General features: G+C 41.2%; 1 protein-coding gene across 1 annotated transcript in view; it reads left to right on the top strand.

Annotated features, from left to right (window-relative positions):
• The window catches only part of GALNT4 (polypeptide N-acetylgalactosaminyltransferase 4), a 76,940-nt gene that overhangs the window by 16,249 nt on the left and 40,145 nt on the right, over nt 1–20,546 (top strand). Inside the window, exons 3-5 of the mRNA XM_073678505.1 lie at nt 14,667–14,836; nt 15,307–15,496; nt 16,823–17,008. Of these exons, the coding sequence (XP_073534606.1) occupies nt 14,667–14,836; nt 15,307–15,496; nt 16,823–17,008 (546 nt within the window). The remainder of the gene's footprint in view (nt 1–14,666; nt 14,837–15,306; nt 15,497–16,822; nt 17,009–20,546) is intronic.

Here is a 20,546-nt window from a genome sequence, read left to right as displayed (position 1 = left end):
GGAGACCCAGGAGGACCCCACTGCTGACAGACATAAAGCTAGACTGCAGTTTGCCAAAATGTATGTGAGTAAGCCAAAATCCTTCTGAGAAAGCATCTTGTGGACAGGTGAAACCAAGATAGAGAGGTTTTTGTAAAAGCACCTCATTATTCTGTTTTCAGTAAACAGTAAGAGGCCTACAAAGAAAAGAGCACAGTACCTACAGTCAAATAGGTTAGAGGTTCAAAAATGTTTTGGAGTTGTTTTGCTGCCTCTGGCACTGGGAGCCTTGACTTGAGTTAACTGAAGATTATCAAAGGATTTTGGGTCGCGATGTAGTGCCCATGGTCAAAAAGCTGGGTTTGCATCCTCGGTCATGGGACTCCCAGCAGGACAATGACCCCAAACATGCTTCAAGAAGCACCCAGAAATTGATGGAAACAAAGCTCTAGAGAGTTCAGAAGTGGCCAGCAATGAGTCTAGATCTAAATACCATTGGACACCTGTCGAGAGATCTTAAAATTGCTGTTGGGAGAAGGCACCTTCAAATATGAGAGACCTGGAGCAGTTCGCAAAAGAGGAGTGATAAATAATTCCAGTTGAGAGGTGGAAGAAGCTTCTTGATGGTTATAGAAGGCAATTGATTGCAGTTATTTATTACAATGGTGTCCAATCAAAAATTAAGTTGAGGGTGCCAACAATTTTTGTCTGGAACATTTTTTGGGGTTTTGTGTGAAGTTATTTGCCTGTTTATTTTATTTTTTTTTTTTTTAAATCTGTTTTTTTGTTCTTCCAATACCCACAAAGGATATAAACATGTATAACAAAACGTGTAATTGCAATAAATTTTCTGTGAGTGATGCTTCATTTTCTGTAATAATTTCAAGGGTGCCAACACTTTTGTCCATGACTATGAAAAATCACAAATAAGTTGGAGGATGGCCATATATTAAGGGTTTCACACAGCTGTGTTCTGAATGATTTTCTTTTTGCCATATGACAAATGACGACAGCCTTGAAGATGTTGGGGAAGTGAAGAATTGGGCATCTTTGGATTTCAACATGTCCTATGCGTTGTACTCACCGGAGTTAAGCTTCTGTCAGCGATATCTAGCTGCAAGTTATTCCCCTCTACCTATTGCAAACACATAAATGCACTGCCTTGCCGGAGGTACCGTATTTTTCGGACTAGAAGACGCACTAGACCATAAGACGCACCTAGGTTTTAGAAGAGGAAAATAGAAAAAAAAAAAAATGTGGTCACGATGCACTGTTAAGGGGGAGCGGGTCTGCTGCTGACACTGGAATAGGGTTAATGTCCCCCAATTCTGATAATATCCCCCATCCTGGTAGATATGCCCCCCCCCCCCCTTCCTATTATACGTTTCTCCCATCCCCATCCTAATATGCATGGCACCCCTCATCCCTATTCTGGTATGCATGGCACCCTTCATCCCTATCCTGGTATGCATGGCACCCTTCATCCCTATCCTGGTATGCATGGCACCCTTCATCCTTATCCTGGTATGCATGGCACCCCTCATCCTTATCCTGGTATGCATGGTCCCCCTAATCCCCATCAGGCTGCACATAAAAAAATAAACACTCCTACTCCCCTTTCTTCTCTCTCCTCCCAGCGCTGCGTCCTGTCTGCCCGCACTGATCTCTCCATGTGAGCCGCGCATGACATCACTGAAGTGCGCGGCTCACAAGGAGAGAGATCAGCTGCCGGAAGTCACTGCTCCCCACGCTGGGACTGTGTGCTCGGGGAGCAGTGACTTCCTGCTCCTTAATAGCGGCATACAGCGTAGCCGCAGTGCGGCTCCTGCTGCTGCCGGCGATCGCATGTGCCCGCTGTTAAAGGGCATGAATATTCACCCCCTCTCCATGGGCGTGGGGAGGGGTGAATATTCATGCCCTTTAATAGCAGGCACACGCGATCGCCCGGCAGCAGCAGGAGCCGCGCTGCTGATACACTGTGTGCCACCCCCCCCCCCCCCCCCAGCAACATTCGGATTATAAGATGCACCCCCCCCATTTTCCTCCAAAATTTTGGAGGAAAAAAGTGTCTTTATAGTCCGAAAAAAATACAGTACATAATTATCACAGGTCAGGAGAAATAGTTTTTGGACAGACTCTTATTTGGCTACAGTTAGGAATAAGACCAGTAAGCCCTTCACTACTGTTAACCAGCACTGACAGCACTTCACTACTCTAAACTACTGTCAGCCACCAGTGAAAACACTGATATGCTCTTCCCTACTATACAACTATCACCAGGTTTTTGCTATATAATCTGAAAGCCGCATGATATAGAGCCTGAGACCCTGATTCCATCAATGTGTCAAATTGATCTATGAGACTGCAGTAGTGGGCAGAAACCTAGGCAATCATTAGTAGACAAAATAAGAAGAGAGTACAATTATGTAGGAGCCGAGACCCTGATTCCTTCCAGCAATGTGTCACTTTTCTGGTCTGCATGCAGTCATTTTGATATAATCCCTGTTTCCTCTGCTGCAGATATAGTCATGCTCAGAATTCTGAGCTCAGTATAGTACCACTGATTGACACGTTTCTGTGTACGCTGTACATTTACAGAAAACTGCTAATCATTGGTGGTGCATGGTTACACAGAGCAGTTGACTAGGGTGCACAATGATAATCTCCTGCTGCTAAAAAACTGATTGTATTGAAACCGCAAAACATAGTAAAGGACACATCACTGTAACACTATTGTACATATTTTCCAAAGTTGTCAAGTTCAGTTATGAAATGAGCCAGGCCCGGACTGCTAATCTGCTCTTCCGGGCACTTTGCCAGTGGGCCGCCTGGTGGCTCTGCTTGCCGGGCCGCCAGCCCGTTTTTCTGGGTGCCGACACTTTAATATTCTCAGTGCTTGCAGTGGTGGCTCAGTGTCACTGGGGCGTGGCGGGGCGCGTGCACACATCGTTCATCAACTGAACGCTGCGACGCACAGGTGCCTGGAGCCGGGAGCGTGCTGACAGTGTATATTATATATACTGCTCAGAAAAAATAAAGGGATCACTTAAACAGAATATAACTCCAAGTAAATCAAACTTCTGTGAAATCAAACTGTCCACTTAGGAAACAACACTGATTGACAATCAATTTCACATGCTGTTATGCAAATGGAATAGACAATAGATGGAAATTATTGGCAATTATCAAGACACACTCAATAAAGGAGTGGTTCTGCAGGTGGGGACCACAGACCACATCTCAGTACCAATGCTTTCTGGCTGATGTTTTGGTCACTTTTGAATGTTGGTTGTGCTTTCACACTCGTGGTAGCACGAGACGGACTCTACAACCCACAGGCCACAGCAAATTGAGATTCTGATTTGGCTTTTATCCAAAGTCATATTGCACGACTCGTTAAAGAGTTGATTGTGACTTGTAGGATTGCTACTTCCAGTAGGTGGCGCTATAGAGTACAAGTCCTCTTTTTCTCTGAAGAGGCAATTTGCAAAGAAAAGATACACTCCTATTTGAAAACAGCGATTTGGTTTGTGTGTCAGGACTGATTTTCAGTCCCAGTCCGGTCCTGAAATGTACCATTTCTTAATGATTTTGACCACCTGAATTCAAATCTGACATTGAAAATTTTTAGTTGGCTCTAGTTTCTGTGATATCAAAGAGTTTTACTTTTACTCCTACATATAATTAATGCATAAAAGTTTCAGTACTTTGAAACATTATTATTTTTGCAAATATAAAGATACAGAATATTTTGTTATGCTAACTTTCTGATATTTATTTAGAGGAAACTTGGCAACAAATCAAATAACTAAAACATATCTACAGTGGTGGCCAAAAGTATTGGCACCCCTGCAATTCTGTCGGATAATACTCCGTTTCTTCCTGAAAAAATGATTGCAATCACAAATTCTTTGGTATTATCTTCATTTAATTTGTCTTCAATGAAAAAACACAAAAAGAATTGTCCTAAAGCCAAATTGGATATAATTCCACACCAAACCTAAAAAAGGAGGTGGACAAAAGTATTGGCACTGTTTGAAAAATCATGTGATGCTTCTCTAATTCGTGTAATTAACATCACCTGTAACTTACCTGTGTCACCTAACAGGTGTTAGCAATAACTAAATCACACTTGCAGCCAGTTAACATGGATTAAAGTTGACTCAACCTCTGTCCTGTGTCCTTGTGTGTACCACATTGAGCATGGAGAAAAGAAAGAAGACCAAAGAACTGTCTGAGGACTTGAGAAACCAAATTGTGAGGAAGCATGAGCAATCTCAAGGCTACAAGTCCATCTCCAAAGACCTGAATGTTCCTGTGTCTTCCGTGCGCAGTGTCATCAAGAAGTTTAAAGCCCATGGCACTGGCTAACCTCCCTAGATGTGGACGGAAAAGAAAAATTGACGAGAAATTTCAACGCAAGATTGTGCGGATGGTGGCTAAAGAACCTCAACTAACATCCAAACAAGTTCAAGCTGCCCTGCAGTCCGAGGGTACAACAGTGTCAACCCGTACTATCCGTCGGCGTCTGAATGAAAAGGGACTGTATGGTAGGATACCCAGGAAGACCCCACTTCTTACCCCGAGACATAAAAAAGCCAGGCTGGAGTTTGCCAAAACTTACCTGAGAAAAACTAAAACGTTTTGGAAGAATGTTCTCTGGTCAGATGAGACAAAAGTAGAGTTTTTTGAGAAAAAGCATCAACATAGAGTGTACAGGAAAAAAAAAGAGGCATTCAAAGAAAAGAACACGGTCCCTACAGTCAAACATGGCGGAGGTTCCCTGATGTTTTGGGGTTGCTTTGCTGCCTCTGGCACTGGACTGCTTGACCGTGTGCATGGCATTATGAAGTCTGAAGACTACCAACAAATTTTACAGCATAATGTAGGGCCCAGTGTGAGAAAGCTGGGTCTCCCTCAGAGGTCATGGGTCTTCCAGCAGGACAATGACCCAAAACACACTTCCAAAAGCACTATAAAATGGTTTTAGAGAAGGCACTGGAGACTTCTAAGGTGGCCAGCAATGAGTCCAGACCTGAATCCCATAGAACACCTGTGGAGAGATCTCAAAATGGTAGTTTGGAGAAGGCACCCTTCAAACATCAGGGACCTGGAGCAGTTTGCCAAAGAAGAATGGTCTACAATTCCAGCAGAGCATTGTAAGAAACTCATTGATGGTTACTGGAAGCGGTTGTTCGCAGTTATTTTGGCTAAAGGTTGTGCAACCAAGTATTAAGCTGAGGGTGCCAATACTTTTGTCTGGCCCATTTTTGGAGTTTTGTGTGAAATGATCAATGATTTGATTTTTGCTTCATTCTCTTTTGTGTTTTTTCCTTGCAAGCAAATTAAATGAAGATAATAAGACCAAAGAATTTGTGATTGCAATCATTTTCAGGAAGAAACTGAGTATTATCTGACAGAATTGCAGGGGTGCCAATACTTTTGGCCACCACTGTAAACACTATTGTGAATTAGAAACTATTCCAGAAATTGCACTACAAAATTTGGTCCTCATTCAGTGACACCTCTTTTTTGCTTGTCTCTTGTACTCCTGCATCGGATCATCTCTTACAATTGTCCAACAGTAATCTGCAAGCATTTATGGATTCCATTTTCGTTTATATCTTTTCTTCATAGCCACAATATCTTGGTGATATCTCTCAGCATATGTAGGAAATGAATCTTTAAGGAATCGAACATGTTACAGCCAAGATCCTTTATATGTTTTGAGGAGATTTTCAACCAACTCTTCATAGTTATCTGCTCTTGAGTTTCCCAAAAAATTAATTACCACTAATGCAAATGCTACCCATGCACCCTTTTCCTTGCCCTGCAACAAACGGAGAAACTCCCCTTGAAGAAGCTTACAACTGAGGTCCAATAAAGACGCCTTAATTTATCTTTGCTTCAATCAACCTTGGAAATTTACCAATGAGATGCTTGAATGCTCTTGCATTTTTATCCATTGCCTTTACCGAGTTCTTCATTAGGCCCAAGTTGATATGCAATGGTAGTAACAAAATCTTATGTGGGTTTTTTTGTAGTGTTATTCTTTTGCAAAATGAACCCACTCACACAGAAAGCAGCAGTACTTTGTGTATCACCCTGGAGACCAAATAAGAGGACAACCATCTTTAAGCCACCCCAGAGGGGCCACAAATGTTGATCACAGTTCAGGCACCTCAACAGCTGTTTCATGCTGTTGTGGGTTTCTTTTATATGGACTGCATAACCAACTGGAATTGAAGGTAGCACATTGCCGTTATGCAGCAAGACTACTTTTAGGCTTGTTTTAGTTGAATCGATGAAGAGCCTCCATTCCTCTGGATTATGTCTTCTCTTCAAAGCTTCCATTAAACTCTTGATGTTGCATACCACAAGATTGCCCTCAGTGAAGCATTGGACAAGATCTTTTATCACTGTTGCAGAACAAAGCAATCCAAACATCGCCCACTAGGAGATTCCAATGCTGTAGCCTGGAACCTAAGAGCTCAGCTTTACTCTTGGGCAGATCCAATTCTCTAACAAGATCATTCAGTTCACTTTGTGTTTATAAGGTGTGGTTCAGCTGAAATTGTTGGCAAAGTCTAGGTCGTGAGAGGAAGATGCTTCTAGCATGACACCAAACACCCTCTTCTTCTTCACTTAACTCAACTGAAAATTTTTCTGGTGCTTTTGGAACAGGCAGTTCTTCTGTGTGTGGTAGTGGGCTTAAGGCATGTTTGGATGCTGTAAAGTCCTATTCTTCCTTGAAACTCCTTTCCTTAAGTGGCCCCCCATGCAGAAATGGCAATTGCCTCTTCCCAAGCAACTACTGGGTAAGATGTGATGCCCATCTATTGCAGCATGTGTGGAGCCCAACTCTTGTCCTGATTTCCTATTCTGCAGCCATAATACAGGTTGTAGGCTTTCCTTATCATGGTAGTCAAGTTTTGCCTTTGTGACGCAAAAGTGACTTATCTGTATATGCAGCAAAAGCTGTCTGTTTTGTTAATGCAAGAAATGAGGCACATCAGGAAAAAAACATATAAAAAAATGTCTATGCTAAGAAATCCTAAAACTGTATACCTTAAACAAGGAGGATTTATAAAAGTAGGTGATGCAACTGTAATTAGGATTACATCATCGGAGCTGAATTGGCGTTTTTTGATAGAATACTGAAGGCTCAATTAACAAAATAGATGATGTAATAGACTAGCTCCTAACAATACAACAATGATGATGAAATGATAGACTCAGTTTTTCTATAAGCCTGCATGAAAGGTCCTAATTAATCAAGGCTGTGGAGTCCGTAAGCCAAACCGCAGACTCGCACTCCTCAATTTCCCTGACTCCCAATTCGGACTCCACGACTCCGACTCCACAGCGCTGCCTCACTACTTAGCACGTATGTAAAGTTCAGAACCGATACCGCTCAACTAAAAGCCTAGATCCTTAGATCAGGAATAGAATTGACATTTATAGGACATTTCATAACTTTCCCAAATTTTTATGAAAATCTTTGCAGCACATACTTCATTGAACTACTGTACCCAATTTATTATTTATTGTCGGAGTCAGTCCATTTGATACCAACTCCACCAAATGGACACCGACTCCACAGCCCTGTAAGTAATTACAACTAGTGATGAGCGAGCGTGCTTGTATAACCCTTTAGCTGAGCATGCTCGGGTGCTTACCGAGTATCTTCAGTGTGCTTTCATATTATGTTCGAGTCCCTGCATCTGCATGATTTACGGCTGTTAGGGAATCCTCACATGTGTTGAGGCTGTCTAGCAAATAGGCAATCCCTGCAAGTATTGAGGCTGTCTAACAGCCGTAAATCATGAAGACGCAGGGACTCTAACATAATATACGGGCACGCTGAAGATACTCTGTAAGCACACGAGCATGCTCGGCCAAAGAGTTAAATGAGCACGCTCGCTCATCACTAATTACAATCTCCCCTGGATCTTGAAAATTAGAGCCAATCAGCAAATTTATCCATCATATTCATTTTCAGCACCACAATATTAGTTAAGTTCATCTGTTTTTGTCTCAGAACCAATTTGACTGTAGAACAGTGTAATCGGGCTCTCTCAGCCTTTGCATAATGCTGCTCTCAGATTTCATAGCAAAAACCTCAGGATTGTGTGCTTTCTCATATTTTCTACTGCTGATTGCGTACGTTCATGGCCACTGCTTCAGTCTAGCAGCAATGGCCAAACATGCACAGGGCTTGAAAGCGTTTTTCTAAAAAGCTTGTAGTCCGTGCTCTAAAGGGGTTCTAATCGCTGGAGCGCAGGTTTAGCCCCCAATATGGCCAGCTTCAGTACCACTGCGCTCCTCCAGTGCTGAGAGGCAAAGCTGCGTCTGCTTGCAGCTTTAGAGCGTGTACAGTTCAGGCCAGTGGCACAATAATGCCATTGGTCCAAACTGTCATTCCATCAGGGGCATGCTGTCCCCAGGTAAGCAGAAAGCTCAGAGACTGGGCAGCGGTGTGCCTCTAAGGAAAAAGGATGTTTGTGAAATAACTCTTCCCCCTGCAAAATCAAAAGATTATTCCCTTGTAAAATCACGTGACTGCTTCTTAAGCAGGGTGAACAGCTTTTTGCTAAATTTAAGTGATGCAAGGGAGCTGTGAAAAGACCACAGTAGCATTGTGCAGCAGCATACTTTTGTTTTCTGCGTGTTTTACTTTATATAATTAGATATTTATATTTTACCTAGACATCATAAAAAACCAAGGTAGCCAATTGTCACTGCAGTTTTCAGCCATGTTTCAGTTGCACCATTGCTATAACTCAGTGTTGAGACCTTTGAGCAATCAAAATCATTTGTGGGAAAGCCTTGTTTTCACATTTACTTTTGTATGTAAGCACAATGTTTGTCTACATGATTCAGTGTAATCATTTAATTAGTTTTTATTTGGTTAAACCTGGAAAGTTACTTTTGTTTGCTCTGTGGCTTTCTTTAAATGCTGCACCCATATGTGTGGTTTGTAAGGGTATGTGCACACGATGCGTTTTTAATGGATTTCCGCAGCGGTTTTTCCGCCGCTTAAATGCTTTAAAAACGCTTGTTAATAGGCCTGCCATGTATAGCAATGGTAATCCGGATGTGCTGTGCACATGATGCGGAAATTTCCGCTTCGGATTACCATTGCGGTAAAAACCGCAGCAGGACCATTTCTAGCGCGATTCCGCAGCGAATTAGTGCCCATTGACTCACATTGAATCGCAGGTAAAATATCTATATCTGCGGATTTGCTGGGTTTCAATGAAAATCAATATGCGCGAGATCGCGCCGAATCGCGGTGCTAGTGGTACCCAGGCAGGGAGAGGAGACTCCTCTCATCCGACCACCGTTCCCGCTGATAACAGCGGGAGCGACGTGGATGGGAGGAGAAGCAGTCTGCCCGCGGTACCATGCCCGCGGTAGTTAAAAGAAAAAAATATATATGTATGTATTTAAAAATAATCCTGCATACTCACCTGTCCGGCAGCCCCCGGTGTCCTCCTGGTCCCTGGCAGCGATGCCCCGCAATGTACTGAGCTGCCAGGACCTGCGGTGATGTCACTGATCAGCTGATGGTCAACTGATCTGTCTCGTGACCGATCAGATGAGGCTCACCCTGGGAGCATTCGCAAGAATGTTCCCAGGGTGTTAAGTTCACAAGGGGTTGATAAGCTGATCTTCTTCAGCTGATCAGCCCCAGTGACCTCTTGTAGCAATGTACACTGACAAGGAGTGATTTTACACCCCTGTCAGTGTACATTGCTGACTTCTACCGCAGTGACATCAGTGATGGCTGATGTCACTGCTGTAGAAGTGACCCAGATCGTCATGGGACACTCGGCGTGATCGTGGACTGCGTCGTTGATGGCGGACAGGTGAGGAATATTGTTGGCTTTGGGTTTTTTTGGGGGGGGGGGTTTAAGTTTTTTTTTCTGGAGATCCAGGGCTTCGCGGAGGCGTGTAATAAAAAAAATTGTAGAACCGTGCTTGTTTTATTTCATTAAAATACTTTATTCTTGCCGTGTCTTTTATTGAAAAACGGCAACTATTTTACTACGCGGTTATTGACCTGGGCTTCACATCAGCCGTCAATACAAGGCTGATGTGAACCTTAACCCCATTAGCCCACTCACCACACTACAGGGCAGTGGGAAGAGCGGAGGCTAAGCGCCAGATTTGGCTCATCTTATGGGTGCACAATTTCTGGGACTGTTGAGGGGTGATATTAATAGCCGCGGAGGGGGGCTAGTATCCATGGCCCTTTGACTGGCTATTAATATCAGGCTGCAGCTGTCTAGTTTAGCCTTTGCTGGTTAGATTTTATAGGGGGACCCCACGTTAATTTTTTTTCTGGGATCCCCCTGTAATCTAGCCATTAAAGGCTAAACAAACAGCTGTGGGCTGATATTAATAGCCAAGGAACATTGTTGGCTAATGGCCCCTTCCCTTTACATTTACTAACTTTCATGAAAAGGGTACCAGTTTCTTTGTAGGGAGAGTGTAGTAGGTGTTCTCGCTACTTATCCACTAGCAAGGGACCACCAGATTATTTGTTTGTGAAGTCATTGCCAGGGACCTGATGGTGATTTGTACCATGTTGAGCCTTTATTCCAAGGAGCATCGTGGTCACTGCGGTGCTCACTTACGACATGTTGCTTACAGCTTAAAGGGGTATTCCCATCTCCAAGATCCTATGTCAATATGTAGTAGATGTAATAATAATAATATTAGCAAATATCTCCAATTAGAAATGTAGTATAGTCTTCTGTTTTTTCATTCTCTTTCCTCATTTTCAGGGTCTTAGGTATCCATGGTTATGGCCATCAGCAATGAGCTAACTCACTATATCAATGGTCGTAACCATGGATACCTAAGGTCCTGCAATGCCTGCACATGAGATAAGTGACACAGAGAATAAAAAAAAACATACTACATTTCTAATTGGAGGTATTTGCTAATAATAATAATAATAAGAAGAATAATATTGCACCTACTACATATTGGTATAGGATATTTGAGATGGGAATACCCCTTTAATTTACATTACAGATTGTGCTACAAGCAACAGTGATTTCATGGGATTAATAAAGAGAAAACTAAGAATTGTCTAAGCCTTTAAAATGTCATATCTGGCCATCTTTTTTCAACTACCGTGCATGGAGAAAATAACAGGAAAATAAAATGTCTCATGAAGACATCCCCTGATGAGGCATATGGATGTCACTAAGAACATCTCTGCTCTGGCCGACTCCAGTCTTCTTTGTATTAAATGAACGTCATGTAATGCTACATTTCCCCTGCAACAGCTGTTAAAACATCTGCCCTAGGTCTGGATCTAAGCAGCACAGCTATTTTCTTACTGTTCTTGCAGTGTTAGTTGTGATATTTGTATGGATGTGATAAAATGCACAAATTAGAGTATGAAGTTATATAACCATGGACAATAGAGATCTGGCTATTCTTTAATGTGAAGATGGTACATAACATGATCCCTCAGGGAACAGTAGGTCTTCTGTAATTGCCTAAGCTTTCAACTGCTACCTTTTCAATGTGGCTGGTGCGCACAAAGACAACATTATCCAAGCACTCTGTGCTCAGCCAGCTTCTCATATGTTCCATTGGAGATGGCATACACATCTACAGTGTGTCATAGAAAAGCATTCCCTGAAGCATTATGCTTAAGGTGGCATCTTTCCAGTACTAAGTGCAAGGGCTTGAAGGAATGTCTTATTTGTCCCATGCTCTGCCTTCTACCTTTTGTTTGCTTTAGCTTCATGTCCAAGAGTTGTTTTACCATGTGCCATTTGCTAGTAGTATTTCATTTTCTAGCAGTATAATTCTTTTATACAAAGTACAGTATCTGTTTTCTACCATTTCAGATTTGGCAGCACTATAGCTTTTAGTGCTCTTCATGTCTTGTTTCTAATAGATATTAGGGAAAGAAAATAAAAATAAGTATTAGGCAGAATCCATTGCTATGGAATAAGTTTTTTTTTAATAATTCATTGTAAAACTACTTTGGTATATATTACTGTATTCACAATGATTTGGTCAACTTTATTTTTGTTGATAACTACAGTGCTGTCAGTCAATCCTGAATATTTAAGCAAGTAAAAGTGAGGTTTTGTCTTGCAGAGTTATTGGGCGACTGTTGGTGTAAAGAATTATTATGCAACTTAATGAAAAACATACATTTTCTCATCAACAATTGTTTATTTTCATCTGTTTAAGCGAGATAATAACCGGACAACTCAGTGTACAAAAATACATTTCTGTCATTTCAAAAAAATATATCAGTGAGTGACTCCTTTTTAATAACAGTTATAAGTCTTCCATCCATGGAGTCTGTCCGTTTCTTAATCTGTTGACGATTAACTTTTTGGCAGCACCAACCACAGCCTCCCAGACACTGTTCAGAGAGGTGTACTGGTTTCTCCCGTTTAAGAAGAGCCCCCAAGTTCTCAACAGGGTTTAGGTCAGGTGAGGAAGGGGCCTTTACTGACTGGCTAAGCAGTGGAGACTTTGATGCATGCAATGGAGCATTGGTCTACATAAAAATCAGTTTTCTTGAAACATGTAGACTTCTTGCTGTACCACTGCTTGAAAAGAGTGTCTTTTAAAAACTGGCACTAATTTTGAGTACCTCGTCAACCCGAAGAGGTCAAATAGCTCATCTTTAATCATACCAGCCCATAACAGTCCCCCATGTCCATTGTCTGGCACATGAGTTTAAGTGGAGGTCTGTGCCCATTACTGATCCAGCCACAGGCTCATCCATTTGGTCCATCGAGGATTACTCTCATCTCATCAGTCCATAAAACCTTTGAAAAATCTGTCTTCAAATATTTCTTGGCCCAGTGTTGATGTTTCAACTTCTGGGTCTAGTTCAGTGGTGGTCGAGGTCAGCTTCCTTACCTTGGCCATGTCTCTGAACACTGAACACCTTCTACTTCTGGGCCCTCCAGGGAGGTTGCAGTTCTGGAATATGACAGCAATGGAGGATAATGGGATCCTGGTCTCTTCACATTTGATTCTTCTTAAATCTTTGGCAGTTACTGTGTGTCGTTTTTTGCGACCCTGCTGACTATTTGCAACAAAGCTTTTGATGGTTCCATGGTCATGGCCCACTACTTTAGCAATTTCAACAGTGCTGCATCCCTCTGAACAGTCAAAAATTGTTGAAGTGAATCTGTCCCCACATTTAACCTATCTAAACTATTAATAGAGGCATACAGAGTAATAGAATGCTGAGGAGAGTGTTCCTGTATGTCTCATATCAGATGCCTTGTTGTTGAGAAATCACCTTTATCACTTTATATAAATGACCTCTTCCAGGCTATGGGGAGGATGCTGCCTGGAAGATATCTCTGCCTCTAGATCTTATTTTACATGAAGGGGAGTTACCAGTGTGAAACAAGTAACTAACACAGGACAGGAGAAATTAAATTTTGTCTTCTTGTAAACCTTTTTTGCTTCTCTCTGAGCTGTGCTGTATTACAACAATATTGCAGCGCTCTCTGCCTGTGAGATGGAAGCTGAATCTGAGAGGAACCTGCAGATATGTCAGGTATAATCACACACAGCTCTGCAGTGAGATCAGGAGAGCAGAGAGCGGCCATTACATATCACACTGCTAACTATCCCTTCATGTAAAATTATCTCTGGAGGCAGCGTTATCTTCCAGGCAGCGTCCCCCCATAGCCTGGAAGAGGTCATTTATATAAAGTGATAAAAGATGATTTATTCACAACAAGGCATCTGATATGAGGCATACAGGCATCGCTCTCCTCAGTAGTCATAGCCTGTATAACCATATTAACAGTTTACATAGGTCAAATGTGGGGTCAGATTCCCTTTTAAGTCTTAGTCAGCTAAATCTCTTTTGGCCTATTTTGCTTCAGGAAAACAAGCTGCCTAATAATTCTGCACACCTTGATAAAGGATGTTGTATCCTTAGGTTGCATCCTCCCTCATTACACAAATGCACATCACCTGATCTGCTTCATCCAATAAGAATTAAGGTTTATACAGCTTGAAGTTGGAAAATCTGCATAAAAATTATGATGGGGTCAAAATAATTACTTGTCTAATAATTCTGCACATAAGAAAAAAAGCTATTGGCTGAACAAGCAAGGTGTATGGGAAAGCTATTTACACTGACTTCCTGATATTCCATCGTCATCGTCTTCTACCATTAGCCAAGTGTGCATGTGTTGTCAATGTAGAGAGGATAATGAGCTGCTGCCTCACTATTCTAGCATGGCGTTTTAACTCCATTTGGAACAAGTGATTGGTCATCCTTTGTTTTCTCCTCCTTTCAGGAGATCCTCCTACACATTAGCCGTCAGCCAGTTACACTGAAATCTGTGGGTTTGGACCGATGAGCTCCACGGTCTCTCAGTGGTTAGCATTACTGCTTTGCAGCACTGGGGTCCTGGATTCAATTCTGACGAAGGACAACTTCCGCATGGAGTTTTTCCCGTGTTTGCATCTATTTTGTTTAATTTCTGCATAAAAAAAAAAAAAAAAAATTTGAATAGGGCTCAGGGACCGACATGAGTTGTGACCATTTCTGTACAACGGCATACACATAAAATATGAGCTTATTAAATGTACCAGTCACATTTTTTCATTTACTTATGTAAAACTATTAAATATATATTTATTTTTTATAATTGTTTTTTTTTCAGGTGTAAGTCCAAATCGTATAACTACAGAAAACTTCCAACCACATCTGTTATAATTGCGTTTTACAATGAGGCAATGTCAACTTTACTCCGCACGATTCACAGTGTCTTAGAAATGTCCCCAGCAGTACTTTTAAGAGAAATCATACTAGTCGATGACTTCAGCGATAAAGGTAATTAACACATTGTAAAGTGTGTTGTTTTAATGTGTAACAATTAAAACAACAATGTGTAACAATTACCATTTCATCATCCTTCTACGTCATGGAATTACCTCTTTCTACATGCTCAAATGAATCGCTTCGATAATAAACTTTGAAAGCTACACATCATAAAGATTTTACTAGCTAATTCATAGGTTATATTAATGACACATTTATTGGATTTCATATTACAAGTGTGTAATGGAGGAATATGGAAATAACCGTGATCCCCTTCTTACAGCTGCAATCTGCTGTAATAAGCTGTAAGGTTGGGATACACTAAAATATATAATGATCAGTCATACAAAGTACTGTTTTCTGGGAGAGTGAGGGGTAAACTACCTCCAAATTTTAGAATGACATATTTTTATGAATCATCTTTGCTCCATAATTTATGCTTGTATTGTTAACTATGAATTTCCCTGCCCTTTTTTTTGTAGTTTTTTTAAAGTCCCAGCTTGAAAACTATATCAGTGCACTGGAGAGAGTGCGTTTAATCCGGACAACAAAACGTGAAGGACTTGTACGAGCGCGGTTAATTGGTGCAACCTACGCAATTGGTGATGTGCTGACATTCCTGGATTGCCATTGTGAATGCGTCACTGGCTGGCTGGAACCAGTACTTGAGAGGTGTGTGTATGTGTGTGTGTACATATGCTGAATCTAACATCTGATCCCTCTCATCATGTAGGGATCTGTGGTATTGTGAATTGGGTTCATTAGAACAGCCAGGGTTCTGTGTAGTATTTCAGCTGCAATTTTTAGATTATTCAACATCGTTCATATATTTGTCTGAAAGAGGCCTAAGAGTCAATTTACACGGACCGACAGGCGGCACCAAACGACCACCGATTGGCAAAACTTTACCAATCGGCGGTCGTTTAATAACCTGCTTACACGGGCATAAATCACTCAGTGCACATTGACTGCCATGGTTCTTGGTAGCGCAGGTCCTGTTTGCACATGACGACGAGCTGCTGAGAACAATGATCAATGAATAATTTCACCCAATGAATGCGTGTTTTGCTTTGGTGATTGGCAGCCTATTTTCACTGGCAGATTATTGTGAAATGAGCGTTCCTAGGAATGCTCGTTCTCAATAATCTTGTTGTGTATATGCATGTTAGTATATCTGGTAAAAGTGGAAGTTGTTGAGAAAACAGACCGGAGATACACTGTGTTCCAAATTATTATGCAAATAATATTTTCTGTCCTCATGCAAAACAATTGAAGCAGAAACCATCCAAAACCTGACAAATTCAATGGACGAGAGAGTTCAGAAGCTCCTTTCGAACAAGGGGTCCTATGTGCAAATGTAACATCACCTAGAATAAAGTTTTGAGTTGAAAACTGTTTGATTTCAGTTTCTAATAACCTGCTAATGCTTATAATTTCAAAAATGACCACTTTTTTGTTCTTTATTAAAATGAAAAGGTTAAAAACTCTGCTGTGCATAATAATTTGGAACATGCATTTTGAGTGCAGTTTGAGTTTTTTATTTTTTTTTAAATATACTGTTATCATAGGCAGTTTGTACAAAATTGTACTCTAATAGTTATTTGACTGGAAAATTACAATGACTGCAATTCATATAGGTAATTTGGGAAAATCTGAGAAAATATTATTTGCATAATAATTTGGAACACGGTGTATAATGGATAAAATCTACTTTTGCTATAGTGTAACTTGGTGTGGAAATACACTATTAAAAATAACTGAACTGCATTTTCTTTTTTCTACTATATATCTATTCATTAATAAAAGGAGCCATCTTTTCCATTCATGTAACCACATATTGACATGGTTGGATTTGTAGGAGTTATCTTTTACTGTACATTTGAGTTTTTCTTAGATTGATTTCATTATCTATAGTCGAGTAATCGCTGTTCACTATGAAATCCTGTGCTGCACAATCCATTACTGGATGTTTCACTGCTATTTGATATTTTCTTTCAGGATTGGAGAAAATGAAACTGCAGTAGTCTGTCCTGTTATTGACACCATTGACTGGAACACTTTTGAGTTTTATATGCAGACTGGTGAACCTATGATTGGTGGATTTGACTGGCGCTTGACTTTTCAGTGGCATGCGGTACCAGAAAAGGAGCGTCAAAGAAGAAAGTCTAGGATAGATCCTATAAGGTAAGCTGTGTGATGCAGGATGGTCAAAGGAGTTGTCTCATCATCGTAAATGAGTACAATTCCAATGTGATTGTAAAAACAAGCAACTTTGCAATTCATCTCTTATTAAAAATGATCTCCATTCTCAAGAGCAGAGGGATTTTTAATTCTGTAGTTTTGCTGCTCATTGCCTCGGTTTCTGCCTACATGTTCAGTCAGTAGTAGCCAGTCTCGGAGACAAGCAGGGCAGCACTCGCAAGCTCTTTGCTATTGAGCTTGGAAGCGCTGCTCTGTAGCTGGCTGGATCGCTAGATTCCGTGCCCCCACACTCCTCTGAGGCTGCATAGGCAAAGCTGCTTTTGCTGGCAGCATGGTAGGATGCAGATCATGAGGCTGGGGATTGAGCACTCCTGAAGAAGCAGCATGAGGCAACCCTTTTAACACTGCAATAATGTTTGACTGGTCTACCTAAATGCCTCCTTGAGGATTACTAACTTGCTAATGTAGTTCTATTGGGCCAGTTGGCCACAACATCCTGTGTCCTGACTGGTCCACAGCTTTTCCTGGACCATCACATAACCAGATCAGTGACTGTAGGGTTGGATGTCTGCTAAGTAAGCTGATGCAGTGACAGATGGGGACTAGCTTCACTTTTGAAATACCTTTTGCTTTTGAGATTCCCGAAGTCCTGGACCTACACATGCGCAGTCTAGTTCAATTAAGAAGACTGAAAGATGTGTTTGGTCACATGCTCCTCCATCAACAGCTATCTTAGGGACATGAATAGAGTTGGTGCAAATGGATTTGCTGGAGTTGATCCATTGGTCCTGTCTGCAAACTGTGGCTGCTGGATGAGAGCCATGAGAACCGCCTATTATTTGACTGCATCTATGTCTGTCTTTTAATTAGCTTTCCTGTACCAACGTCACATGTGCTTCATGCTGCAACAATGACATTGCGTCAGATGGGCTAATCAAAAGGAAAGCTATGGATGGCGTCAGGTAGCAGGTGGTTCTCAGGGCTCCTATCCAGCAGCCACAGATTACTGAAGTGACCGATGGACCAGGTCCTGTGAATCCATTCACATGGACTCTAGACGGGAATGATATGCAGATGGAGCTGAAGGATTGCCAAATGAAAGAACAGTTATTGGCTCAATCACCTCCACCTCCAGCCTCCATCAATTCTTCAAGATTAAATTGCCTATTAACTCCTTGCTGGAGAGTTTCAGATGTTGCCCAGCCGATTCTACATCTTAAGTTATGAGTCTTGTTTAAGATCCCCTATTAAGGGATTCATTACTGATCACTATTTTTTAGGGGAAAGAGCGTTTCCTTTTAAATATTTTTAGATAATTCAAAATAGTTTTTTACTATATAGTTTGCAGAGCAGGAGCACTTAATCATGTACATCACATTATATTATACTTATGTGGGAATACTCCAAAAGGAACCACCCATCTTTATGGAATGATGTGTCTGCTTGAAAGTCCTCTTTGGTTTCTGATTCAGCCTGGTATTAACTTCTGGTATCAGAAAGCTATACCCCAGATGGAATGACTGGCCCACTTAGTACCCTGCTATCTGCGTCAGTTCCATAGAGTATGAATGGAACAGTGCATTTTGATTGCTCCATATTAATGGGGGGCTTCAAAGCCAGAGCTCTTTGGGTCTGTGGGGGTCTGCACGGTTGAACTCCACATACAAACTCCTATGATCTGTCGGATAGTAGAGAAGTTGTTTTAGTGGTCTGACTTAAGGGCATAAAAATATAAAGTTAAAAAATTGCTACATTTTCAGTTTATTTTTTTTTTTTTGTCAAATTTCTGATATTTTCATAAATAAACGCAAATCATTTCGACCTAAATATACCACTAATATGAAGTACAGCATATCACAAAAAAAAATCTCATAATCCATGAGATATGTTGAAGCGTTCCAGAGTTATTACCACATATAAAGTGATGCTGGTCAGAATTGAAAATATTGGCCTAATCAGGAAGGTGAAGAAGGCCTGGGTGGGGGTGAAGGAGTTAAAGGTCTTCCCTCTACTGTATGTTATAGGGGTGTTTCTATAATGCTGTGTACATTGTCTTTATCTGCCTTCAGTATCCCTTAATAAAAGGACAAAATCTCCCAGCTCACTTTTTGACACCATATGTGGCAATAATTCTCATAGTTTCAGATGCCTCAGAACTTGGTAGGGATAACGGGGTCTGTCATTCAGTACTGAGCGGTGTTAGAAGGAAAGCCTCTATGGGTGAAATAAGATATTGCTTAATTGTCTGTCGTTTGAAAGCGCAGAGTTGAATTACATTTCTTCCTTATCCTGTTGTATTTCACCCCTGCCATACCTTTTTCCGGTGAGGTTGGGTGAGCGCTTTCTTATTTAAAAAGGATTTTATTTTTTTATTTCTGGTGAAGATTTTGCCATCCTGATCTTTTTGCTAGTGGTAAAGCTGGAGACACAAAGGCATGTACCTCAGGGTATGTGCACCCGTTAAGTATTTGGTGCAGGAATTTCTGCACCAATTCCACATCTCTTGGCAGTATAAACACAGCGACAAAAATCCCCGTTTTTGGTGCAAATTTTCCCCACTCATTATTTTGGGTAAAAACTGCAGAAAAACGCTGAAAGAATTTACATACTGCAGATTTACATCCACACCGAATCTGCAAGTCACAAATAAGGAACGCATACAGGAGACTTAAAGGGGTTTTCCCACAAACAAAAGTTCATTTTAATAATTAGCTGTGTCTGATCGCGTACAGAACATACCACAGCTCCTGGGCAGGGGAGAAAGCAAAAGACAATACAGACATTACAGCATGGGATCACAGAGGATTCATTTTATGAGGTAAAATATTGTTTAAAAACAGGCAGTGAAATATTTTACCTCCCAAAATGAATCCTCTGTGATCCCCTGCTGTAATGTCTGTATTGTCTTTTGCTCCCCCCTGCCCAGGAGATGTGGTATGTCCCGCACACGGTCAGACACAGACAATTTTTCAAATGAACTTTTGTTCGTGGAAAAACCCCTTTAAGGATTCTCATTCACTTTGCTGGCATCAAGAAACCCTTCAGGTATTGTGACAAAACTGCGCTGAAAAAAACGTGACAAAAAACGCAATGCGTGCACATGACCTAACCTCACTGTTAAATCAAAACCCATGATGATTGTTATTAATCAGTCATTGCATTTATTTTCTTGGTATTGTTCATGCTCTCTAAGAGCAAAAATTGGTCCTCGCAATAGCACCTCTACACTAGTGTAAGAACGTGTTTTTGCAAAGGATGTTCAGGATTGGTTTGTGTGTGTGTGTGGACATTAACTAGACAGCGCTACGTATATGTGGCTGGAGCCGGGATCACTGGCACACGTCAGAACTGTCCTTGTGGGCGGAGTAACTGCTCTGTTTCTCCGGAATACTTCAAACAGCAGCTGCGGGCGCCGGGCAGGATCTGACATCTCCAGTTCTGTGAGATACCAACATCACCAGCCTCATTGCCTCGTGTGTGTGTATGTATGTGTGTAATAAATTTTGAATAAAGGTCTTTA

This window comes from Phyllobates terribilis, unplaced genomic scaffold (genome assembly GCF_046119375.1).
Source record: "Phyllobates terribilis strain yellow unplaced genomic scaffold, ASM4611937v1 Scaffold_4__5_contigs__length_816908805, whole genome shotgun sequence".
NCBI classification, from domain to species: domain Eukaryota; kingdom Metazoa; phylum Chordata; class Amphibia; order Anura; family Dendrobatidae; genus Phyllobates; species Phyllobates terribilis.
The sequence above is the reverse complement of the archived record's forward strand: the minus strand, read 5'-3'. Positions and strand labels throughout refer to the sequence as shown.